Source organism: Aedes albopictus, chromosome 3 (assembly GCF_035046485.1).
Source record: "Aedes albopictus strain Foshan chromosome 3, AalbF5, whole genome shotgun sequence".
Lineage (NCBI taxonomy): Eukaryota > Metazoa > Arthropoda > Insecta > Diptera > Culicidae > Aedes > Aedes albopictus.
This window is the reverse complement of record NC_085138.1, coordinates 222087374-222112050: the sequence shown is the minus strand read 5'-3', so window position 1 is coordinate 222112050 and position 24677 is coordinate 222087374. Positions and strand designations below refer to the sequence as shown.

The 24677-nt window shown below is 41.1% G+C and overlaps 1 protein-coding gene across 1 annotated transcript in view; it reads right to left on the bottom strand.

The window, feature by feature from the left end:
- Positions 1 to 24677, bottom strand: part of LOC109424542 (uncharacterized) — a 33511-nt gene that overhangs the window by 7817 nt on the left and 1017 nt on the right. Inside the window, exon 2 of the mRNA XM_019699722.3 lies at positions 24201 to 24381. Within this exon, the coding sequence (XP_019555267.3) occupies positions 24201 to 24381 (181 nt within the window). The remainder of the gene's footprint in view (positions 1 to 24200; positions 24382 to 24677) is intronic.

Below are 24677 nucleotides of genomic sequence, written 5' to 3'. Positions count from 1 at the left end.
AGCTTGGGAACCATTGAGCTTTGCAATGCAACATTTCAACTAGAGACGAAGTAGATGAAAATCATTTTTACTTTCCTATCGTATTTTGGGCCTGAGGGGAACCAGAACCCCAAACTTTACCACCTTCTGTCACAGACAAACAGACGTAACACTGGCTACATTTCCTTCGACCGTGGTTTTAACCTTCACGTACCCGACCCTCGACAACTCATTTTCAGAGTGCTGGCATTTCGTCAATTTTCATCCGATTTTTTTGAAGTCACCCTCAATCGATCATAAATTGGTGCTAGTTTATCATACTCAGGTGGCCATGCAAAATCCGGAACCATTCCGGGGATATTCCGGATTGTGTTGGGGTCAGGGGGTTGCCAAAATGGCTAAAAGTGTTTGATGGCACCACTGCGCTCTAGAACTGGATTGGCTGCGGGTGACGTATGGGTTGACAGATCTCTTGACAATTAGAAGCTGGAGACGAAGAAGACCGAAAGGAAAACGAAAAGGCTACAAAAAGTTGGTTTGATAACGTGGCAAATTTGTTATTCTAAATTAAATTACTTTCTTTATTATATTAACTATTATCTACACGTTGTGAGTATCTACATTCTTTCTACTAGTTTATTATGTAACTAACGATGTGAATTCTTAGGTTGTAGTCACAATCTCTATACAGTTCTTGTTTGGATTTGGTATTTCATATGAAGGAAACCATCAATGTAAGCCGGAATGATATTCTAAAATTTATTGAAAATTTGTTACTTATATGGAATAAATCTACTCTTTTCAGTTTTGAGCTACACCCAATAAAACTGGTTTGCTGCAAAAAAGGTTTTACTTTTACCCGTCCGAACAAAACTCAAAAATTGATGATGAGTGGTAATGAAGATGATTCTAACCTCAATGCCACCAGCTATGACTGCGGACTTTGCGATCAGCCGAATCACGCAGACCGACAGATGGTATACTGCGATGTCTGTAAGCGCTGGTTCCACTTTTCCTGCGTGGACGTCACAGACGAGATCAAAGATGTATCGTGGACCTGCGAGGCTTGCAGAAATACCACGGCGAGTGACCCTGGATACAAAACTAGCGAGCTGTGGATAGCCAACGAAAAGGAGCAACAAGAAGCCGACGAAGCCCATAAGCAAAACCTGGAACTGATGAAACAGATCAAGCTGCGGAATTTCCAACGGGAGCTGGAGCGCCAAGAACAAACGCGACTTGCGGAGCTTGAACTAGAGCGGGAGATGCAGCAGATGAAGAGGATGGCTGAAGCAAAGTTCCAGAAAAGAAAGGAGGAAATATCTGAAGATCACAGACGGTCGAATACTACTGCCATTGGAGCTACGAGCAGCAAAGAGGCAAACAACGATGCTGTAAACGACAGGATGTTGGGGGATCGACCGCAAAATCCGGCGAAACAAGCGCAACAACAAGAAACCGTTGATCGCCGAGGCGCCTATCCGAAAAATTCTACACCTGTTGGCGTCGAGCCAAGAAGCAATCAACCAGCGAATAGTGCATCCGGGCTGAATCTATCTCCACTAAGATGTCGGCCGGCGCTCTGTAGAACCCTTGATGGAGCAACTACAAGATTCCAGTCACACCACGATCAGCACTCCTCGAGTGAAGACAGCGAATTCAGCAACGACGATGACCACCGGGAGCTACGAGAAGAACCTGGTTTAACCAAGGCACAACTCGCCGCTCGAAAAGGACCATTTCAAAAGTTGCCGGTCTTCACCGGACGGCCTGAAGAGTGGCCACTATTTTACAGTAGTTGGTGCAACAGCAACAAAGCGTGTAACTGGTCGAATCTGGAGAATCTTGGCAGATTGCAGGAAAGCATAAAAGGAGTTGCTCTCGAAGCGGTTAGAAGCAGGTTATTGCTTCCACAAACCGTACCGGCAGTCATCGAAACCCTGAGGAACCTCTATGGCAGACCGGAGCTTCTTCTCCAAACATTAGTGTCAAAAGCTAGAAAGGCAGAACCTCCTAGAATCGATCGACTGCAAACGTTCATCAAATTCGGGGTCGTTGTACAGCAACTAAGTGATCACCTCATTGCTGCTGGCCTCCGGGATCACCTGATTAATCCTATGCTAATTCAGGAGTTAGTGGACAAGTTACCTTCGACCACCAAGCTCGAATGGGTGCGCTATAAACGACGGCAAGTGGAAGTGACGTTGACTACGTTTGCGGATTTTCTATCGGAAATAGTCGCCGATGCCAGCGAAGTAACGCTCTTCGGAGAGATGCATCTGGAGCAGACCCAGCGAATTGGAAAAGACAAGCGAGATTCGAAGCGAAGAGAGAAACATCCAGAAGGATTTTTGCACACACACATAGGTGAAATGGATAATCAGCGATCAAGTGGCACAGTGTCTTCCACTTCAGATGCTCGGTTTATCAAAAAACCGGAACAACGGGATGAAGGTCGAAAGCCGTGCCGAATCTGTAATCGAACAGACCATCGAGTCAGGTACTGTGAAGATTTCAGCAAACTCTCCTGGGAACAGCGAATGAATGAAGTCAATCGGTGGAAATTATGCAATATTTGCCTCAACGAACATGGTCAAGTGCGATGCCGATTCAAGATAAAATGTAACATTGGGTCGTGTGAAGAACGTCATCATCCGTTACTTCATCCACCAAACAACCAACGCCCGACGGTACCGCTGACAACTGATTGTATCGTACACGATGTGCATGTACAGCAACCCATCATATTTCGAATGGTTCCGGTTAGGCTGACTAATGGCGAACGGTCTGTGGACGTACTCGCCTTTCTCGACGAAGGCGCATCCTACTCATTCGTAGAAAAATCAGTGGTGGATCTGATCAAGTTGGAAGGAGTTTCCCAGCCAATTGTGGTAAAGTGGACGGCAGGAATAACACGAGTTGAACGCGAGTCCAAAGCAGTTCATCTCTCGATCGCGGGAAGAAACTCGGCCGAAACGTTTGTTTTAAAAAATGTGCACACCGTTGATCAACTGGAGCTACCAAAACAGACATTGGACTTCTCCACCGTCGCAGCGAAATATCGACACTTGAAAGGGCTGCCAGTATCCGACTATCGAAACGGATCTCCCAAAATATTGATTGGACTGAAACATCTCCACGTCTATGCACCTTTAGAGTCACGTATCGGCAATATCGGAGAACCGATTGCAGTCCGTACACATCTTGGTTGGACGGTCTATGGACCACAAGAAGGAGTTGAAGCGTCAGCAGGATTTGGAGGTCACCACGAAGTTCAAAATGCGGCAGATGTTGAGCTCCACGAACTACTTCGAAGTCACTATGTTTTGGAACAATCTGGAATCTCAGTGACTATGCTGCCAGAATCAGCGGCGGACCGTCGTGCTAGAGATTTGCTGGAAAAGACCACTGTTCGGGTTGGAGATCGGTACGAAACTGGTCTGTTGTGGAAGGAGGACAATCCGCAACTGCCGGACAGTTTTCCCATGGCGGTCAAGCGTATGAAAAATCTGAAAAAAAGGCTGCCCAAGAACCCAGAGCTGCAGCAGAACGTGTCCAAGCAAATCGAAGATTACTTAAAAAAGGGGTATGCGCACAAACTCACCGCACAAGATTTGGAAGATGCGGTACCTGGAAAAGTATGGTACCTTCCGCTGAATGTGGTACTCAACCCGAAGAAGCCTTCTAAGGTGCGCCTAGTGTGGGATGCGGCGGCAGCGGTGAATGGTTCGTCGTTGAATTCTGCACTTCTCAAGGGCCCGGATCTGTTAACCAATCTACCCGTCGTTCTGTACCATTTCCGTGAACGACCAATTGCCTTTGGGGGCGATATCATGGAAATGTATCACCAGATTCGAATTCGGCGAAGTGACAAGCAATCCCAGCGTTTCCTCTATCGTAATGATCCGTTTGGTCCACCTCAAACCTACGTTATGGATGTGGCAACGTTTGGTTCGACTTCATCGCCATGCTCTGCGCAGTACATTAAAAATAAGAATGCGCAGGCCTACGCTGAGCAATACCCGGATGCAGTCGAGGCAATCGTCGACAAACATTATGTCGACGATTATTTAGATAGCACCGATGCTGTTGACCAAGCTGTAAAGCGGGCTCTCGAGGTAAGAATGATTCATTCCAAAGCTGGATTTCACATCCGCAGCTGGGTTTCCAACTCGTCCGTTTTCCTCGATAAGATGGGTGAACCCGGATCAAACCACCTTGTGCACTTCAGTTCCAAAGCCAGCTCTACAGAAAGGGTTCTAGGAGTTTCTTGGGATCCGTCGGAAGATGTGTTCCTGTTCTCGACAACATTCCGCAACGATTTGGAACCGTTTGTCACCGGTGATGTACGACCAACGAAGCGTCAAGTGTCCAGCTGTGTTATGAGCTTATTTGACCCACATGGATACCTATCGCCTCTTACAATTCATGGAAAACTCATCATCCAGGACTTGTGGCGCTCTGGATGCGCATGGGATGATAAAATCGACGACGAATCCGCATCTAAATGGCAGCGATGGACCGCAGAAATTCCAACGATTGAAGCTATAAGAATCCCTCGCTGCTATTTTTCTTCAGCATCCCCAATTGATCACGATACGTTGCAACTGCATGTTTTCGCCGATGCAAGCGAAAACGCTTATGGCTGTGTGGCTTATCTTCGAGCGGTGGTTAAGGTGAATATACAGGGTGTTTGGTTCCGGGTTTTGGATATTTTCAGGGCTGATAGGTCTTGATGAGAGATGAAAAAGTTTCCATGGAACATAGGGTCGGAAATCACTGCTAAGTGAGTTAATCACATTTTAAGTTTTTAATTTTTGGTTATCTTTGAAGTCCTATATCTACTAAACTATCAATCGTACAAACTTTCTCAGCGCACGAATTGAAAGCTAATTACTTCTACTTTCTTAGTCTCTTGGACGTAAACTTTGTAAAAATAGTTTAAAAGGCCTTAAATTGAAAAATAATGCAAAATTGGTCGTAAAAATCGACTCTTTTTTGGACATTTTTGATGATTTAAATATGAAAATGAAGCTTTTGTTAAAAAAGTTCTTCTACAAAACATGCACGAACTTATTCCCTAAAAATGTTTCTTTGACACCAAAACTCTATCTTTTGTAGTTAAGCCAAAAAATGTTTTTGAAAATAACGTTCCAAATTGCATTAACTTCATGCCAAAACAATGGTCATCACCCTATCCGTCGTGCGTTCGTGTGCTGTTGCTCCACGGCATGAGGACGACTACTGCTGCTGGCTTGGCTGCTGGTGATGTCATCGCATACAGAAAACGAGCTCGCTCTTTGTCGCGTCACATCTCCGCCTGTGGAATCATTCGAGGCGGAGTTTGGATTTGCGCATACTAAGTGCGACGTGCAGTTAACTTGTTTTTCGACGGAGCGAAAGGAAAGCGCCGACGAAAGTGTATTTACAAGAGCAACCATTTAAATCCTTCGCACTCGTAGCTCTCACGCTAACGCCGCTCAGCACTAAATTGCATAATTTCCAGACTACACCAAAAATGTGTAACCCTTGCACATTTACAAAATCAGCTCCAGTGTCCGCAAAATTGTTAAAATCGCAAAAATTTTTGCACGCCAATCTAGGTAGGACTACTAGTGACCTTGGAAAACAAAAAAAAATCAACATTTCGCATCTAGAAGAGTGTACGAGCTGTTTTTTGAGAATGTGTAACTGCTACACATTTTTGTGTGGTCTGGAAATTATGCACTTATGAGTAGGTCTTACACATTTTAGTGCTGAGCAGTTTTAGCGTGCTGTTGCGGTGCTGTTCAGATGGGGGGCCTGTGCGTGCGGCAATTTAGAGCAGGCACTTATTTGATGCATTTAATTTTTTTTTGTATGATGTGCAAGGATAATGATTCTTCTTATTTCTTGCATAATATTCCCACTGGGACAGAGCCTGTTTCTCAGCTCAGTTGTAAAACATACAGCAATAAATTCCTTTGGAACCAATCATGGGGGATCCTTGGGAAATGATACCTTTGGGGAATCTAATCAACAAGTTGGCCATTTTAGAAGATATTGGGGATTTTTAAGGAACATTGGGGATTTTTACGAGATATTGGGGAGGGTAAAGGGAACTTAGAAATCATGGAGGTCCTTGGGAAATGATACCTTTGGGGAATCTAATCAACAAGTTGGACATTTTAGAAGAAGTTGGGGATTCTTAAGGGACATTGGGGATTTTTAGGAGATATTGGGAGGGTAAAGGAAACTTAGGAGTCATGGCGGTCCTCGGGAAGTGATACCTTTGAGGAATCTAATCAACAAGTTGGACATTTTAGGAGAAGTTGGGGATTCTTAAGGGACATTGGGGATTTTTAGGAGATATTGGGGATTCTTAAGGAACATTGGGGATTTTTAGGAGATATTGGGAGGGTAAAGGAAACTTAGGAGTCATGGCGGTCCTCGGGAAGTGATACCTTTGAGGAATCTAATCAACAAGTTGGACATTTTAGGAGAAGTTGGGGATTCTTAAGGGACATTGGGGATTTTTAGGAGATATTGGGGATTCTTAAGGAACATTGGGAATTTTTAGGAGATATTGGGGAGGGTAAAGGGAACTTAGAAATCATGGAGGTCCTTGGGAATCTAATCAACAAGTTGGACATTTTAGAAGAAGTTGAGGATTCTTAAGGGACATTGGGGATTTTTAGGCGATATTTGGAAGGGGAAAAGGGAACTTAGGAATCATGCGGGTCCTCTTAGGAAAAGTTGGGGATTCTTAAGGAACATTGGGGATTTTTAGGAGATATTGGGAGGGTAAAGGGAACTAAGGAGTCATGGCGGTCCTCGGGAAATGATACCTTTGAGGAATCTAATCAACAAGTTGGACATTTTAGAAGAAGTTGAGGATTCTTAAGGGACATTGGGGATTTTTAGGCGATATTTGGAAGGGGAAAAGGGAACTTAGGAATCATGCGGGTCCTCTTAGGAAAAGTTGGGGATTCTTAAGGAATATTGGGGATTTTTACGAGATATTGGGTAGGGTAAAGGGAACTAAGGAATCATGGGGGTCCTTGGGAAGTGATACCTTTGAGGAATCTAATCGACAAGTCGGACATTTTAGGAGAAGTTGGGGATTCTTAATGGACATTGAGGATTTTAAGGAGATATTGGGGATTTTAAGGAGATATTGGGGATTTTAAGGAACATTGGGGATTTTTAGGAGATATTGGGGCGGGTAAAGGGAACTTAGGAATCATGGGGGTCCTTGGGAAGTGATACCTTCGAGGAATCTAATCGACAAGTCGGACATTTTAGGAGAAGTTGGGGATTCTTAAGGGACATTGGGGATTTTATGGAGATATTTGGGATATTTAAGGAACATTGGAGATTTTTAGGAGATATTGGGTAGGATAAAGGGATCTTAGGAAAATGAGGATCCTTGGGAAATGATACCTTTGAGGAATCTAATCAACAAGTTGGACATTTTAGGAGAAGTTGGGGATTCTTAAGGTGCATTGGGGATTTTTAGGCGATATTGGGAAGGGGAAAAGGGAACTTAGGAATCATGCGGGTCCTCCTAGGAAAAGTTGGGGATTCTTAAGGAACATTGGGAATTTTTAGGAGATATTGGGGAGGGTAAAGGGAACTTAGGAGTCATGGGGGTCCTTGGGAAACGATACCTTTGGGGAATCTAATCAACAAGTTGGACATTTTAGGAGAAGTTGGGGATTCTTAAGGGTCATTGAGGATTTTAAGGCGATATTGGGAAGGGGAAAAGGAAACTTAGGAATCATGCGGGTCCTCTTAGGAAAAGTTGGGGATTCTTAAGGAACATTGGGGATTTTAAGGAGATATTGGGGAGGGTAAAGGGAACTTAGGAGTCATGGGGGTCCTTGGGAAATGTTACCTTTGGGGAATCTAATCAACAAATTGGCCATTTTAGGAGAAGTTGGGGATTTTTAAGGAACATTGGGGATTTTTACGAGATATTGGGGATTTTTAAGGAACATTGGGGATTTTTGGGAGATATTGGGCATTTTTAAGGAACATTGGGGATTTTTAAGGAACATTGAAGGTTTTTAGGAGATATTTGGAAGGGGAAAAGGGAACTTAGGAATCATGCGGGTCCTCTTAGGAAAAGTTGGGGATTCTTAAGGAACATTGGGGATTTTTAGGAGATATTGGGAGGGTAAAGGGAACTAAGGAGTCATGGCGGTCCTCGGGAAATGATACCTTTGAGGAATCTAATCAACAAGTTGGACATTTTAGGAGAAGTTGGGGATTCTTTAGGGACATTGGGGATTTTTAATAGATATTGGGGATTCTTAAGGAACATTGGGGATTTTTAGGAGATATTGGGGAGGGTAAAGGGAACTTAGAAATCATGGAGGTCCTTGGGAAATGATACCTTTGGGGAATCTAATCAACAAGTTGGACATTTTAGAAGAAGTTGGGGATTCTTAAGGGACATTGGGGATTTTTAGGCGATATTTGGAAGGGGAAAAGGGAACTTAGGAATCATGCGGGTCCTCTTAGGAAAAGTTGGGGATTCTTAAGGAATATTGGGGATTTTTACGAGATATTGGGTAGGGTAAAGGGAACTAAGGAATCATGGCGGTCCTCGGGAAATGATACCTTTGGGGCTGTCCATAAACCACGTGGTCATGAGGGGGGGGGAGGTTCAGCCAATGAGCATTTTGTATGGACGAATAAAAAATTTTGTATGGACTTATGACCACGCGGGGGGAGGGGGGGGGTCTGAGGAGTCCCAAAAAAATGACCACGTGGTTTATGGACAGCCCCTTGGGGAATCTAATCAACAAGTTGGACATTTTAGGAGAAGTTGGGGATTCTTAATGGACATTGAGGATTTTAGGGAGATATTGGGGATTTTAAGGAGATATTGGGGATTTTTAATGAACATTGGGGATTTTTAGGAAATATTGGGGCGGGTAAAGGGAACTTAGGAATCATGGGGGTCCTTGGGAAGTGATACCTTTGAGGAATCTAATCGACAAGTCGGACATTTCAGGAGAAGTTGGGGCTTCTCAAGGGACATTGGGGATTTTTAGGAGATATTTGGGATATTTAAGGAACATTGGAGATTTTTAGGAGATATTGGGTAGGGTAAAGGGAACTTAGGAATCATGAGGATCCTTGGGAAATGATACCTTTGAGGAATCTAATCAACAAGTTGGACATTTTAGGAGAAGTTGGGGAATCTTAATGAACATTGGGGATATTTAGGAGATATTGGGCATCTCTAAGGAACATTGGGGATTTTTAAGGAACATTGAAGATTTTTACGAGATATTGGGTAGGGTAAAGGGAACTAAGGAATCATGGCGGTCTTCGGGAAATGACGCCTTTGAGGAATCTAATCGACAAGTCGGACATTTTAGGAGAAGCTGGGGATTCTTAAGGAACATTGGTAATTTTTAGGAGATATTGGGGATTTTTAAGGAACATTGGGGATTTTTAGGAGATATTGGGATGGGGAAAAGGGAACTTAGGAATCATGGGGGTCCTCTTAGGAGAAGTTGGGGATTCTTAAGGGACATTGGGGATTTTTAGGCGATATTGGGGAGGGTAAAGGGAACTTGGAAATCATGGGGATCCTTGGGAAATGATACCTTTGGGAAATCTAATCAACAAGCTGGATAGTTCAGGAGAAGTTAGGGATTCATTAGAAACATTGGGAATTTTTAGGAGATATTTTGGAGGGTAAAGGGAACTTAGGAAACATGGCCGTCCTTGGGAAATGATACCTTTGGGAAATCTAATCAACAAGTTGGACATTTTAAAAGATATTGGGGATTTTTATGGAACATTGGGGATTTTTACGAGATATTGGGTAGGGTAAAGGGAACTATGGAATCATAGCGGTCCTCGGGAAATGATACCTTTGAGGAATCTAATCGACAAGTCGGACATTTTAGGAGAAGCTGGGGATTCTTAAGGAACATTGGTAATTTTTAGGAGATATTGGGGATTTTTAAGGAACATTGGGGATTTTTAGGAGATATTGGGATGGGGAAAAGGGAACTTAGGAATCATGGGGGTCCTCTTAGGAGAAGTTGGGGATTCTTAAGGGACATTGGGGATTTTAGGCGATATTGGGGAGGGTAAAGGGAACTTGGAAATCATGGGGATCCTTGGGAAATGATACCTTTGGGAAATCTAATCAACAAGCTGGATAGTTCAGGAGAAGGGATTCATTAGAAACATTGGGAATTTTTAGGAGATATTTTGGAGGGTAAAGGGAACTTAGGAAACATGGCCGTCCTTGGGAAATGATACCTTTGGGAAATCTAATCAACAAGTTGGACATTTTAAAAGATATTGGGGATTTTTATGGAACATTGGGGATTTTTACGAGATATTGGAGAGGGTAAAGGAAACATAAGAATCATCATCCCAAATGTCCCTTAAGAATCCCCAACTTCTCCTAAAATGTCCAACTTGTTGATTAGATTCCCCAAAGGTATCATTTCCCAAGGACCTCCATGATTTCTAAGTTCCCTTTACCCTCCCCAATATCTCCTAAAAATCCCCAATGTCCCTTAAGAATCCCTAACTTCTCCTAAAATGTCCAACTTGTTGATAAGATTCCTCAAAGGTATCATTTCCCGAGAACCGCCATGATTCCTAAGTTCCCTTTACCCTACCCAATATCTCCTAAAAATCCCCAATGTCCCTTAAGAATCCCCAACTTCTCCTAAAATGTTCAACTTGTTGATTAGATTCCTCAAAGGTATCATTTCCCTAGGACCCCCATGATTCCTAAGTTACCTTTACCCTCCCCAATATCTCCTTAAAACCCCCAGTGTTCCTTAAAAATCCCCAATATCTCCTAAAAATCCCCAATGTTTCTTAAGAATCCCCTACTTCTCCTAAAATGTCCAACTTGTTGATTAGATTCCCCAAAGGTATCATTTCCCGAGGACCGCCATGATTCCTAAGTTCCCTTTACCCTACCCAATATCTCCTAAAAATCCCCAATGTTCCTTAAAATCCCCAATATCTCCTAAAAATCCCCAATGTTCCTTAAAAATCCCCAATATCTCCTGAAAATCCCCAATGTTCTTTAAGAATCCCTAACTTCTCCTAAAATGTCCAACTTGTTGATTAGATTCCTCAAAGGTAACATTTCCCAAGGACCCCCATGATTCCTAAGTTCCCTTTACCCTCCCCAATATCTCCTAAAAACCCCCAATGTTCCTTAAAAATCCCCAATATCTCCTAAAAATCCCCAATGTTACTTAAGAATCCCCAACTTCTCCTAAAATGTCCAACTTGTTGATTAGATTCCCCAAAGGTATCATTTCCCGAGGACCGCCATGATTCCTAAGTTCCCTTTACCCTACCCAATATCTCCTAAAAATCCCCAATGTTCCTTAAAAATCCCCAATATCTCCTAAAAATCCCCAATGTTCCTTAAAAATCCCCAATATCTCCTGAAAATCCCCAATGTCCCTTAAGAATCCCCAACTTCTCCTAAAATGTCCAACTTGTTGATTAGATTCCTCAAAGGTAACATTTCCCAAGAACCCCCATGATTCCTAAGTTCCCTTTAACCTCCCCAATATCTCCTAAAAATCCCCAATGTTCCTTAAGAATCCCCAACTTTTCCCAAGAGGACCCGCATAATTACTAAGTTCCCTTTTCCCCTTCCCAATATCGCCTAAAAATCCCCAATGTCCCTTAAGAATCCCCAACTTCTCCTAAAATGTCCAACTTGTTGATAAGATTCCTTAAAGGTATCATTTCCCAAGGATCCTCATGATACCTAAGTTCCCTTTACCCTACCCAATATCTCCTAAAAATCTCCAATGTTCCTTGAAAATCCCCAATATCTCCTAAAAATCCCCAATGTCCCTTAAGAATCCCCAACTTCTCCTAAAATGTCCAACTTGTTGATTAGATTCCCCAAAGGTATCATTTCCCGAGGACCGCCATGATTCCTAAGTTCCCTTTACCCTCCCCAATATCTCCTAAAAATCCCCAATGTTCCTTATGAATACCCAACTTCTCCTAAGAGGACCCCCATGATTCCTAAGTTCCCTTTTCCCCTTCCCAATATCTCGTAAAAATCCCCAATGTCCCTTAAAATCCCCAATATCTTCTAATATGGTCAACTTGTTGATTAGATTCCCCAAAGGTATCATTTCCCAAGGACCTCCATGATTCCTAAGTTCCCTTTTCCCCTTCCCAATATCTCCTAAAAATCCCCAATGTTCCTTAAAAGTCCCCAATGTTCCTTAAAAATCCCCAATATCTCCTAAAAATTCCCAATGTTCCTTAAGAATCCCCAACTTCTCCTAAAATGTCCGACTTGTCGATTAGATTCCTCAAAGGTATCATTTCCCGAGGACCGCTATGATTCCTTAGTTCCCTTTACCCTACCCAATATCTCGTAAAAATCCCCAATGTTCCTTAAAAATCCTTAACCCTTAAAAAGAAACCTGGGGTCCATTGGACCCCAGGCGCCTTTCAGAGCTCATCTTTGATGGAACACACTCAGCGAGGTGACGAAACTGAGGCCATGAAGGTATCCCTTTTAGGGTTAATATCTCCTAAAATGGCCAACTAGTTGATTATTTTTTTTTTTTAATTTCTTTGTATTTGTGAATTTTAACTTATTGCTAATTCTTTACATAACTAGTTGATTAGATTCCCTAAAGGTATCATTTCTCAAGGACCCCCATGATTCCTAAGTTCCCTTTACTCGCCCCAATATTTCCAAAAATCCCCAATGTTCCTTAAAAATCCCCAATATCTCCTTAAAATCCCCAATGTCCATTAAGAATCCCCAACTTCTCCTAAAATGTCAAACTTGTTGATTAGATTCCCCAAGGGCATCATTTCCCGAGGACCGCCATGATTCCTTAGTTCCCTTTACCCTACCCAATATCTCGTAAAAATCTCCAATGTTCCTTAAAAATCCCCAATATCTTCTAAAATGGCCAACTTGTTGATTAGATTCCCTAAAGGTATCATTTCTCAAGGACCGCCATGATTCCTAAGTTCCCTTTTCCCCTTCCAAATATCTCCTAAAAATCTTCAATGTTCCTTAAAAATCCCCAATGTTCCTTAAAAATGCCCAATATCTCCTAAAAATCCGCAATGTTCCTTAAAAATCCCCAATATCTCGTAAAAATCCCCAATGTTCCTTAAAAATCCCCAACTTCTCCTAAAATGGCCAATTTGTTGATTAGATTCCCCAAAGGTAACATTTCCCAAGGATCCCCATGACTCCTAAGTTCCCTTTACCCTCCCCAATATCTCCTAAAAATCCCCAATGTTCCTTAAGAATCCCCAACTTTTCCTAAGAGGACCCGCATGATTCCTAAGTTTCCTTTTCCCCTTCCCAATATCGCCTTAAAATCCCCAATGACCCTTAAGAATCCCCAACTTCTCCTAAAATGTCCAACTTGTTGATTAGATTCCCCAAAGGTATCATTTCCCAAGGACCCCCATGATTCCTTAGTTCCCTTTACCCTCCCCAATATCTCCTAAAAATCCCCAATGTTCCTTAAGAATCCCCAACTTTTCCTAGGAGGACCCGCATGATTCCTAAGTTCCCTTTTCCCCTTCCCAATATCGCCTAAAAATCCCCAATGCACCTTAAGAATCCCCAACTTCTCCTAAAATGTCCAACTTGTTGATTAGATTTCTCAAAGGTATCATTTCCTAAGGATCCTCATGTTCCTAAGTTCCCTTTACCCTACCCAATATCTCCTAAAAATCTCCAATGTTCCTTAAATATCCCAAATATCTCCTAAAAATCCCCAATGTCCCTTAAGAATCCCCAACTTCTCCTAAAATGTCCGACATGTCGATAAGATTCCTCAAAGGTATCACTTCCCAAGGACCCCCATGATTCCTAAATTCCCTTTACCCGCCCCAATATCTCCTAAAAAAACCCAATGTTCCTTAAAAATCCCCAATATCTCCTTAAAATCCCCAATATCTCCTTAAAATCCTCAAGGTCCATTAAGAATCCCCAACTTCTCCTAAAATGTCCGACTTGTCGATTAGATTCCTCAAAGGTATCACTTCCCAAGGACCCCCATGATTCCTTAGTTCCCTTTACCCTACCCAATATCTCGTAAAAATCCCCAATATTCCTTAAGAATCCCCAACTTTTCCTAGGAGGACCCGCATGATTCCTAAGTTCCCTTTTCCCCTTCCCAATATCGCCTAAAAATCCCCAATGCACCTTAAGAATCCCCAACTTCTCCTAAAATGTCCAACTTGTTGATTAGATTTCTCAAAGGTATCATTTCCCAAGGATCCTCATGTTCCTAAGTTCCCTTTACCCTACCCAATATCTCCTAAAAATCTCCAATGTTCCTTAAATATCCCAAATATCTCCTAAAAATCCCCAATGTCCCTTAAGAATCCCCAACTTCTCCTAAAATGTTCGACATGTCGATAAGATTCCTCAAAGGTATCACTTCCCAAGGACCCCCATGATTCCTAAGTTCCCTTTACCCGCCCCAATATCTCCTAAAAAACCCCAATGTTCCTTAAAAATCCCCAATATCTCCTTAAAATCCCCAATATCTCCTTAAAATCCCCAAGGTCCATTAAGAATCCCCAACTTCTCCTAAAATGTCCGACTTGTCGATTAGATTCCTCAAAGGTATCACTTCCCAAGGACCCCCATGATTCCTTAGTTCCCTTTACCCTACCCAATATCTCGTAAAATCCCCAATATTCCTTAAGAATCCCCAACTTTTCCTAAGAGGACCCGCATGATTCCTAAGTTCCCTTTTCCCCTTCCAAATATCGCCTAAAAATCCCCAATGTCCCTTAAGAATCCCCAACTTCTTCTAAAATGTCCAACTTGTTGATTAGATTCCCAAGGACCTCCATGATTTCTAAGTTCCCTTTACCCTCCCCAATATCTCCTAAAAATCCCCAATGTTCCTTAAGAATCCCCAATATCTCCTAAAAATCCCCAATGTCCCTTAAGAATCCCCAACTTCTCCTAAAATGTCCAACTTGTTGATTAGATTCCTCAAAGGTATCACTTCCCGAGGACCGCCATGACTCCTAAGTTTCCTTTACCCTCCCAATATCTCCTAAAAATCCCCAATGTTCCTTAAGAATCCCCAACTTTTCCTAAGAGGACCCGCATGATTCCTTAGTTCCCTTTTCCCCTTCCAAATATCGCCTAAAAATCCCCAATGTCCCTTAAGAATCCCCAACTTCTTCTAAAATGTCCAACTTGTTGATTAGATTCCCCAAAGGTATCATTTCCCAAGGACCTCCATGATTTCTAAGTTCCCTTTACCCTCCCCAATATCTCGTAAAAATCCCCAATGTTCCTTAAAAATCCCCAATATCTTCTAAAATGGCCAACTTGTTGATTAGATTCCCCAAAGGTATCATTTCCCAAGGATCCCCCATGATTGGTTCCAAAGGAATTTATTGCTGTATGTTTTACAACTGAGCTGAGAAACAGGCTCTGTCCCAGTGGGAATATTATGCAAGAAATAAGAAGAATCATTATCCTTGCACATCATACAAAAAAAAATTAAATGCATCAAATAAGTGCCTGCTCTAAATTGCCGCACGCACAGGCCCCCCATCTGAACAGCACCGCAGCAGCACGCTAAAACTGCTCAGCACTAAAATGTGTAAGACCTACTCATAAGTGCATAATTTCCAGACCACACAAAAATGTGTAGCAGTTACACATTCTCAAAAAACAGCTCGTACACTCTTCTAGATGCGAAATGTTGATTTTTTTTTGTTTTCCAAGGTCACTAGTAGTCCTACCTAGATTGGCGTGCAAAAATTTTTGCGATTTTAACAATTTTGCGGACACTGGAGCTGATTTTGTAAATGTGCAAGGGTTACACATTTTTGGTGTAGTCTGGAAATTATGCAATTTAGTGCTGAGCGGCGTTAGCGTGAGAGCTACGAGTGCGAAGGATTTAAATGGTTGCTCTTGTAAATACACTTTCGTCGGCGCTTTCCTTTCGCTCCGTCGAAAAACAAGTTAACTGCACGTCGCACTTAGTATGCGCAAATCCAAACTCCGCCTCGAATGATTCCACAGGCGGAGATGTGACGCGACAAAGAGCGAGCTCGTTTTCTGTATGCGATGACATCACCAGCAGCCAAGCCACACGCTAACGCCGCTCAGCACTAAATTGCATAATTTCCAGACTACACCAAAAATGTGTAACCCTTGCACATTTACAAAATCAGCTCCAGTGTCCGCAAAATTGTTAAAATCGCAAAAATTTTTGCACGCCAATCTAGGTAGGACTACTAGTGACCTTGGAAAACAAAAAAAAATCAACATTTCGCATCTAGAAGAGTGTACGAGCTGTTTTTTGAGAATGTGTAACTGCTACACATTTTTGTGTGGACTGGAAATTATGCACTTATGAGTAGGTCTTACACATTTTAGTGCTGAGCAGTTTTAGCGTGCAGCAGCAGTAGTCGTCCTCATGCCGTGGAGCAACAGCACACGAACGCACGACGGATAGGGTGATGACCATTGTTTTGGCATGAAGTTAATGCAATTTGGAACGTTATTTTCAAAAACATTTTTTGGCTTAACTACAAAAGATAGAGTTTTGGTGTCAAAGAAACATTTTTAGGGAATAAGTTCGTGCATGTTTTGTAGAAGAACTTTTTTAACAAAAGCTTCATTTTCATATTTAAATCATCAAAAATGTCCAAAAAAGAGTCGATTTTTACGACCAATTTTGCATTATTTTTCAATTTAAGGCCTTTTAAACTATTTTTACAAAGTTTACGTCCAAGAGACTAAGAAAGTAGAAGTAATTAGCTTTCAATTCGTGCGCTGAGAAAGTTTGTACGATTGATAGTTTAGTAGATATAGGACTTCAAAGATAACCAAAAATTAAAAACTTAAAATGTGATTAACTCACTTAGCAGTGATTTCCGACCCTATGTTCCATGGGAACTTTTTCATCTCTCATCAAGACCTATCAGCCCTGAAAATATCCAAAACCCGGAACCAAACACCCTGTATAACGAAGCCACCCCTCGAATTTTCAAGAGCACAAATCTGAAGAACCAAATGTCTCACCACGCTGAAAACTTGATCGATTGGTAACCCGCTGGTGGTGACCAATCGAACAACTTTTCAGCACTATCCATCATTTGGTTCTTCAGATTTGTGCTCTTGAAAATTCGAGGGATGGCTTCGTTATATATTCACCTTAACGGCCAACCCCGGACAGCGCTGGTTGCATCTAAAGCAAAAGTTGCTCCGTTGCAACATTTGTCTATTCCCCGGCTCGAATTGTTAGCAGCGGTACTTGGAGCTACAGTATCGGACAATAAAAATGCACCAAAGCCGATTTTCCATACAAACTAGTCAACTTCAGATTGCCATATCTCAGTTATTATTCAACCGATTGTTTTCAGTTCTTCTGTGACGAACTACAAAAGATTTCAATTTTCAAAAACTATAGAAAAAGTACAGTGATAACTATTGTTACAAAAGTTACAGATAGGTTGAATTTTGACAATAAAAATGCACCAAGTCAAAAAAATGTATAGCAAAAAATGTTGAAGTTTAATCATGTTGGTATCTTTAGCAAACTTATTCGTCATCACACAAGGAACATATTTGCTGAAGACACCATACTTATATGACGTAACCATTTTTTGCTAGAACATTTTTTGTCTTGGTGCATTTTTATTGTCAAAATTCAACCTATCTGTAACTTTTGTAACAATAGTAATCACTGTACTTTTTCTATAGTTTTTGAAAATTGAAATGTTTTGTAGTTCGTCACAGAAAACCTGAAAACAATCGGTCAAGAAGTAACTGAGATATGACAATCTAAAGTTGACTAGTTTGTATGGGAAATCGGCTTTGGTGCATTTTTATTGTCCGATACTGTAGGTTGTCTGAATCCATCAAGGCAGGCCACTCACTCCCTATAGGAAGAACCTTGCTTTGGATTGACTCTCGCACAGTGCTGGCCTGGATTCAATCCGACCACAGAAAATATAAGCAGTTTGTGGCTTTTCGCATAGGTGAGATCCTCACCCACACAACCACCGACGATTGGCGCTGGATTCCCGGTAAGATGAATATCGCTGATGCACTGACCAAATGGAAATCTTGTCATCCTCTGGACCCGAACGGTGAATATGTAAATGGTCCAGAATTCTTGCTTTATCCGGAGCATCATTGGCCGTCACAAGAAGTAGTAGTGCCTAACCCGAAGGAAGAGCTTCGCGCGGTTCATCTTTTCCACGAAATTGTTCTGTCGCAAGAAGTCGTAGATACTACTCGCTTCTCGTCTTGGAGAACTCTTGTCCGATCCATTATCTGCGTGTTCCGATTCATTGCAAATTGCCGGAAGAAGAAGCAAGGAGAAACCATCGCAGCCGTACCAGCAACATCGAAACTGTTGGAGATCGTCAAACGTCCTGTGGTGGGGGTCGTAATACCGTTCACACAAGGTGAATATTCTCGTGCTGAAAATGTCCTATGGCGAACAGCGCAACAAGAAGCGTTTGGAGATGAGTTGAAAACCCTTTCCAAAAATCGAGATCTGCCAGTCGAAAAGATGCATCCTTTAGAACGTTGCAGCCCACTGTTCAAACTGTCCCCGCTGTTAGACGAACATAACGTAATAAGGATGGAAGGAAGGTCCGCTTATGCTGAGTTTGTTCCCTTCGAGTTGAAGTTTCCCGTTGTGTTGCCGAAGAACCACGACGTGACGAAGAAATTATTGATGTCCTACCACCAGAAATTCGGTCACGGCAATCGAGAAACGGTCGTAAATGAAGTACGCCAACGCTTCTATATCCCAAATTTACGAGCAGCGGTGCTACAGGTGTCAAAAGACTGCGTTTGGTGCAAAGTCCACAAGTGTCGCCCTACTACTCCAAGAATGGCACCATTGCCCAACCAACGGCTCTCTCCAAGAATGCGACCATTTAGCTTCGTGGGAATTGATTATTTTGGACCGGTCCACGTAACGGTCGGAAGGCGCTCAGAAAAGCGATGGGTAGCATTGATGACTTGCTTGACTACCAGAGCCGTTCACATGGAGGAAGCACATAATCTCACTAGTCAATCCTGTATTATGGCTATACGCAGGTTCATGTGTCGCAGAGGAGTACCACTAGAATTTTTTTCGGATAATGGTACCAATTTTCAGGCCGTTAGCAAAGAGTTTGGTCTGATTGGTCGGAAGATTGACACCGATTGTGCGGAAGCTTTCACCGATGCGCGAACACAGTGGAATTTCAATCCACCCTCAGCACCCCACATGGGCGGGTGCTGGGAACGCTTGGTTAGATCCGCAAAAACAGTAATGAAGGCGTTCGAGGATGGCCGACGTCTAACGGACGAAATGTTGTTGACCGTTTTAGCTGAGACTGAAGAAATTATAAACTCTCGGCCGTTAACCTACATGCCCCAGGAATCTGCAGAGGCGGAAGCGTTAACCCCTAACCACTTCCTTCGAGGGTTTCCGCCTGATGAACGCAAATTTCCACACGTGGATGTAGATCCTGCTGCAGCCTTAAGAGACGAGTATCAAAAATCACAACAGTTAGCCGACGTTATATGGGATCGCTGGATTAGAGAGTACATCCCCACTATTAACCAGCGCACAAAATGGTATGGAGAGTGTAACCCGCTTGCCGAAGGAGATTTGGTCTACGTTACGGACGGAGACAGCAGAAGAACTTGGGTTCGTGGGATTGTAGAACGTTTAATACATGGAAAAGACGGACGAGTACGTCAGGCCCTAGTCAGGACCAACCGAAGACTTCTCCGTCGGGCAGTAACTAAGCTGGCGGTGCTGGAGCTCGGAGGTAAATGTGGCCAAGTTGGCGAACGCCGCGAACCCGGACCAGAGTTACGGGCGGGGGAAATGATGGCACCACTGCGCTCTAGAACTGGATTGGCTGCGGGTGACGTATGGGTTGACAGATCTCTTGACAATTAGAAGCTGGAGACGAAGAAGACCGAAAGGAAAACGAAAAGGCTACAAAAAGTTGGTTTGATAGCGTGGCAAATTTGTTATTCTAAATTAAATTACTTTCTTTATTATATTAACTATTATCTACACATTGTGAGTATCTACATTCTTTCTACTAGTTTATTATGTAACTAACGATGTGAATTCTTAGGTTGTAGTCACAATCTCTATACAGTTCTTGTTTGGATTTGGTATTTCATATGAAGGAAACCATCAATGTAAGCCGGAATGATATTCTAAAATTTATTGAAAATTTGTTACTTATATGGAATAAATCTACTCTTTTCAGTTTTGAGCTACACCCAATAAAACTGGTTTGCTGCAAAAAAGGTTTTACTTTTACCCGTCCGAACAGTGTTTGTTATTGTGTTTGAACCATCGATTTTCAGCGAAATTTTTGTTGTGGACAGTGAAACACAACTTCGATAACCAGATTTGAATAAGTGGACCCATCCAGATCCCCGTGACAGGTTCCGCGGGGCCTCATTGGGTACACTTCTGGTTTTCAACCTAAACATGCCGTACAACATGTCAATCTTCATGATTTCGAAAACCTGAGTCAGAAACGATAGACTGAAGTCTGCATAAACTAATATGGCCACCCCGGAATGTCTAGCACAGGTTCCACGGGGGTGCCATCGGGGACATTTCTGGTTTGCATCCAAAACATGCCATGCGTCGTATCAATCTTCATGATTTCGAGAAAACGGGCAGAAAAAATTGACTAAAGTATTTATCAACAGATATGGCCGCTCCGAAACATCTGGAACAGGTTCCGCGGAGGGCCTCAATAACACACGAAATAATCACTTTTAGCCATTTGGTAAAACTTAATTCTTTCCCACCCCTGACCCCAGAACAATCCGGAATATCTCCGGAATGTTTTTGTTTTGAATAAAAGGCTGCTTGAGTGTAATAAACTAGCATCAATTTATGATCGATTGAGAACTACTTAAAAAAATCGGATGAAAATTGACAAAATGCGGGCATTTTGAAAATGAGTTGTCGGTGGTAGGGTACGTGAAGGTTAAGAAATGTCTTCGTACTGGAAGCTAAAATCTATAACGATAAGAATATCATGCTTTTGACAGACGGCATTTCTGTCTGTCTGTCTGTCTGTCTGTCAAATTCTTCATTTATTTCTATTACTAGCTGTCCCGGCAAACTTTGTCTTGCCCAGTTGTGGTGGTTTGACAATTGTAAAGGTCATTGCAGCATGGCCCTCTAGATTGGTTTCATTTCGATCGTGTTGATTTTCTACCCTGGACATGAAATATCAGTACTTTATTATTTTTTTACTTTTTCAGTTTATTTTCGTGACTTTTTTTACATATAAACACAGCCACCATGAATACGAATCGAACCACGCAAGAGTGATTCCGATCGGTTCAGCCGTTCGTGAGTTTTGTTGCCTCAAAGCGACTTTAAACTCATTTTTATATATATAGATTAGCTCAACATATTCACGTAGATAACACTAAGTTCACAATCTACGCCACACATTTGGGTTCACTGCTGCCTCTCTCCATCCTCGGGAACCAAGTCGGGAAGAAAAAGTTACTCTAAAACGAGCAAAACTCATATACAAATCTGAGCTAAAATGGAACTGCTAAAAAAATGAGTATGTTGCATCTCCAGCGCTAGCGATGGCCCAAGTGCGAAATTCCTATCAGTTTAAGTCGTATAACATTCTTGACATGTTCAATAATATTATTCGGCTTAAGATGATGAGATTTTCGCTTTTGGACCAGCACTAGCGTTGGAAATGCATTTTACTCATTGGTCCAGCGGTTCCCAACAGACTATCACTTGCAGTCATCTTCAGTGTTAGTTATTCACTCTAAATGTGGCTGAATGTGCTTCACCTGAATTCCAACTTTAAGACCCAATCATAACATTGCACAATGGGTCCAGAGCCGTATTTACGAAGACAAAAATGTTTGTGCCTAAATCTTAAGTTTTTGATACATGGTGTCTTTAGGAAAGTTTCTTCATATTCTTCGACCTTTTTTCTTCTTAGAGGTGGTCCCTCTAGTTTAGCTGATCCAAACATCTGCTTTTTAATAGTTTTATGTACGCTTACAAAATGTTCTACAAATTTGTAAAAAACTTATTTGGAGCAAGTTTGCCAAAGAAACCATTATTCTATCTCTTATGGTTCCTAACTTATATATTTTTTAAAATAATCATGTTAGGGTGATCCATGAAATTCAGTTTTCTTGCAATTACTTTTAATCCATTCGTTTCTCGTAAAAACTTTGTTCGGAGCACTTTTAGGATTATCAATGACGCATATTTTTTTCCGATGAGCCCAATGTTCTATCTCTCATAGTTAAAAAAATATTGACAAATTTCTTCAAAAAATCACTTTCTTTTCAAAAAGCCATTTCTCAAAAAGGAGCAAATGGATTTTGAATCGCCGAATTGCATTGAATAGATCGTACTCTGTTTTATTGATTGTTAAAAATTGTGAGTATCTTTTTCGTTTGAAGTTTTCTATTGAATTTTAAAAATACGATAGAAAATCAGTAGTAACTCTTAAAATCGATGAGATACAAACTTGGCGTCTTCGATAATATTGTGAGTTTTTGAATGTTCTGAAAGTGCTCAGAACAAAATATAGCATATCGCAATAGCAACGCATAAAATTATATTGAATAAAAACGGATTTTCATATGGAAAACTCTACAATTCAAGCAATTTTAACTTGTCTTTGCTAGATAGATCAAAGTAGCTTGATGAATGGTTATCAAGATATTGTAAATTATGTAACTTTGATAGGCTTTTACGTTAACATCTACATTTAATAGTAATTCACATTTTCGCTATTCATGAATTAACGAGATGAAATTAAAATTTAATTGATGGAACTTAGCTCAATATCACTTTTCAAGTTGAGTCCATTGACAAAATGTAGAATATAAACAAGTTTAAACTTTTTTGGCATGGTTACTTTGATCTATTTAACAAAGGCGATTTGAATTTTCTTGAGATGTTTCGTTTTCCATATAAAAATCTGTTTTTATTCAATATAATTTTATACGTTGATTTTTTCGCTATACTTTGTTCTGAGCATTTTCAGAGAATTCAAAAACTCACAATATTGTCGAAGACGCTAAGTTTGTATCTCATCGATTTTAAGAGTTACAACTGATTTTCTATGTAAAAACCGTATTTTTAAAATTCAATAAAAAGTTTCAAACAATAAAGGTACTCACATTTTTTTTACAATCATTAAAACAGAGGACAATCTATTCAATGCAATTCGACGATTGGAAATCCATTTGCTCCTTTTTGAGATATGACTTTTTGAATAAAAGTGATTTTTTGAAGAAAAATGTTAATATCTTTATAACTATGAGAGATAGAACATTGGGCTCTTTGGAAAAAAATACGCGTCATTGATAATCCTAAAAGTGCTCCGAACAAAGTTTTTACGAGAAACGAATGGATTAAAAGTTATTGCAAGAAAACTGAATTTCATGGATCACCCTAACATGATTCTTTTAAAAAATATAAGTTAGGAACTATAAGAGATAGAATAATGGTTTCTTTGGCAAACTTGCTCCAAATAAGCTGTTTTACAACTTTTTAGAACATTTCGTAAACGTACATAAAACTATTAAAAAGCAGATGTTTGAATCAGCTAAACTAGAGGGACCACCCTAATTTCACAATGATGAGAAAAAAGGTCGAAGAATATGAAGAAACTCTCAAAGACACCATGTATCAAAAACTTAAGGTTTAGGCACAAACATTTTTGTCTTCGTAAATGGGGCTATGGATCCATTGTGCATTGTGCTCAAATTAAAATGGTAGTCCATCGTTAGTGCAATTAGGTATAGTTATTTTTGTGACGAGTTGCAAAAAATCGATTTTTTCAGCACGAGTTGCACTTTTATCCAACGAGGCTTGCCGTGCTGAAATAAATCGAGTTTTGTAACGAGTAACATACAAAATTTTATACAATGATTTTTTCATTATACAACTCATTTGAGTTGAATAACGTTCATAATGCAACCCAAATGAGTTGCCTAATAAACATTACACAACTATTTTTCATTATGCAACTCATTTCAGTTGCATAATGAACCAGTTCGGAAAAATTGATTGTTATGGTACCACATTGAGTTATATAAAATAAAAATTATGCTACTAAATTGCATAAGTCTTTTAAACAGTCTTTATGTAATAAACTGTGTTTGTGCACCACTGAAATTTAGTAATTCTTATCATAAAACCACGGTATACCTATTTCCGGTAGAAAATAATTGCACGTCTTTATGAAATGTAATGCAGAATGCGTTGGACTCTGTGCACTGATATCCATTTTGAAATCCGATGAAAAATCTGTATTCCGCGTTTTAATACTTCCACCGTTGCTGATTCGTTCCATGACACAAAACCATCCGAACTGCAGTAACTGATAATCCTATGTAGGCATGTAGGCACAACAACACATCAACGCAACAGTCCGGGGAAAACTGTTGGTCCACATGTGAGCAACCAGTCACGAAAGTGGTGAGTAAAATATTTATATCACTTTATTCGCCGTTGCGCTGTTGGTTGCCTACATGACGGGGTGGTGGTGCACCATATTAGCTAACACTGATCTGCTGTGTATGCTGGTATCCACCGAAATCAACCAGTAAGGATTGGTATAAAATGCGCCACTGGAGAAAATCATTGCATAGTTTTCTTGGAGCTACACTGTTGCATTTGAAATGC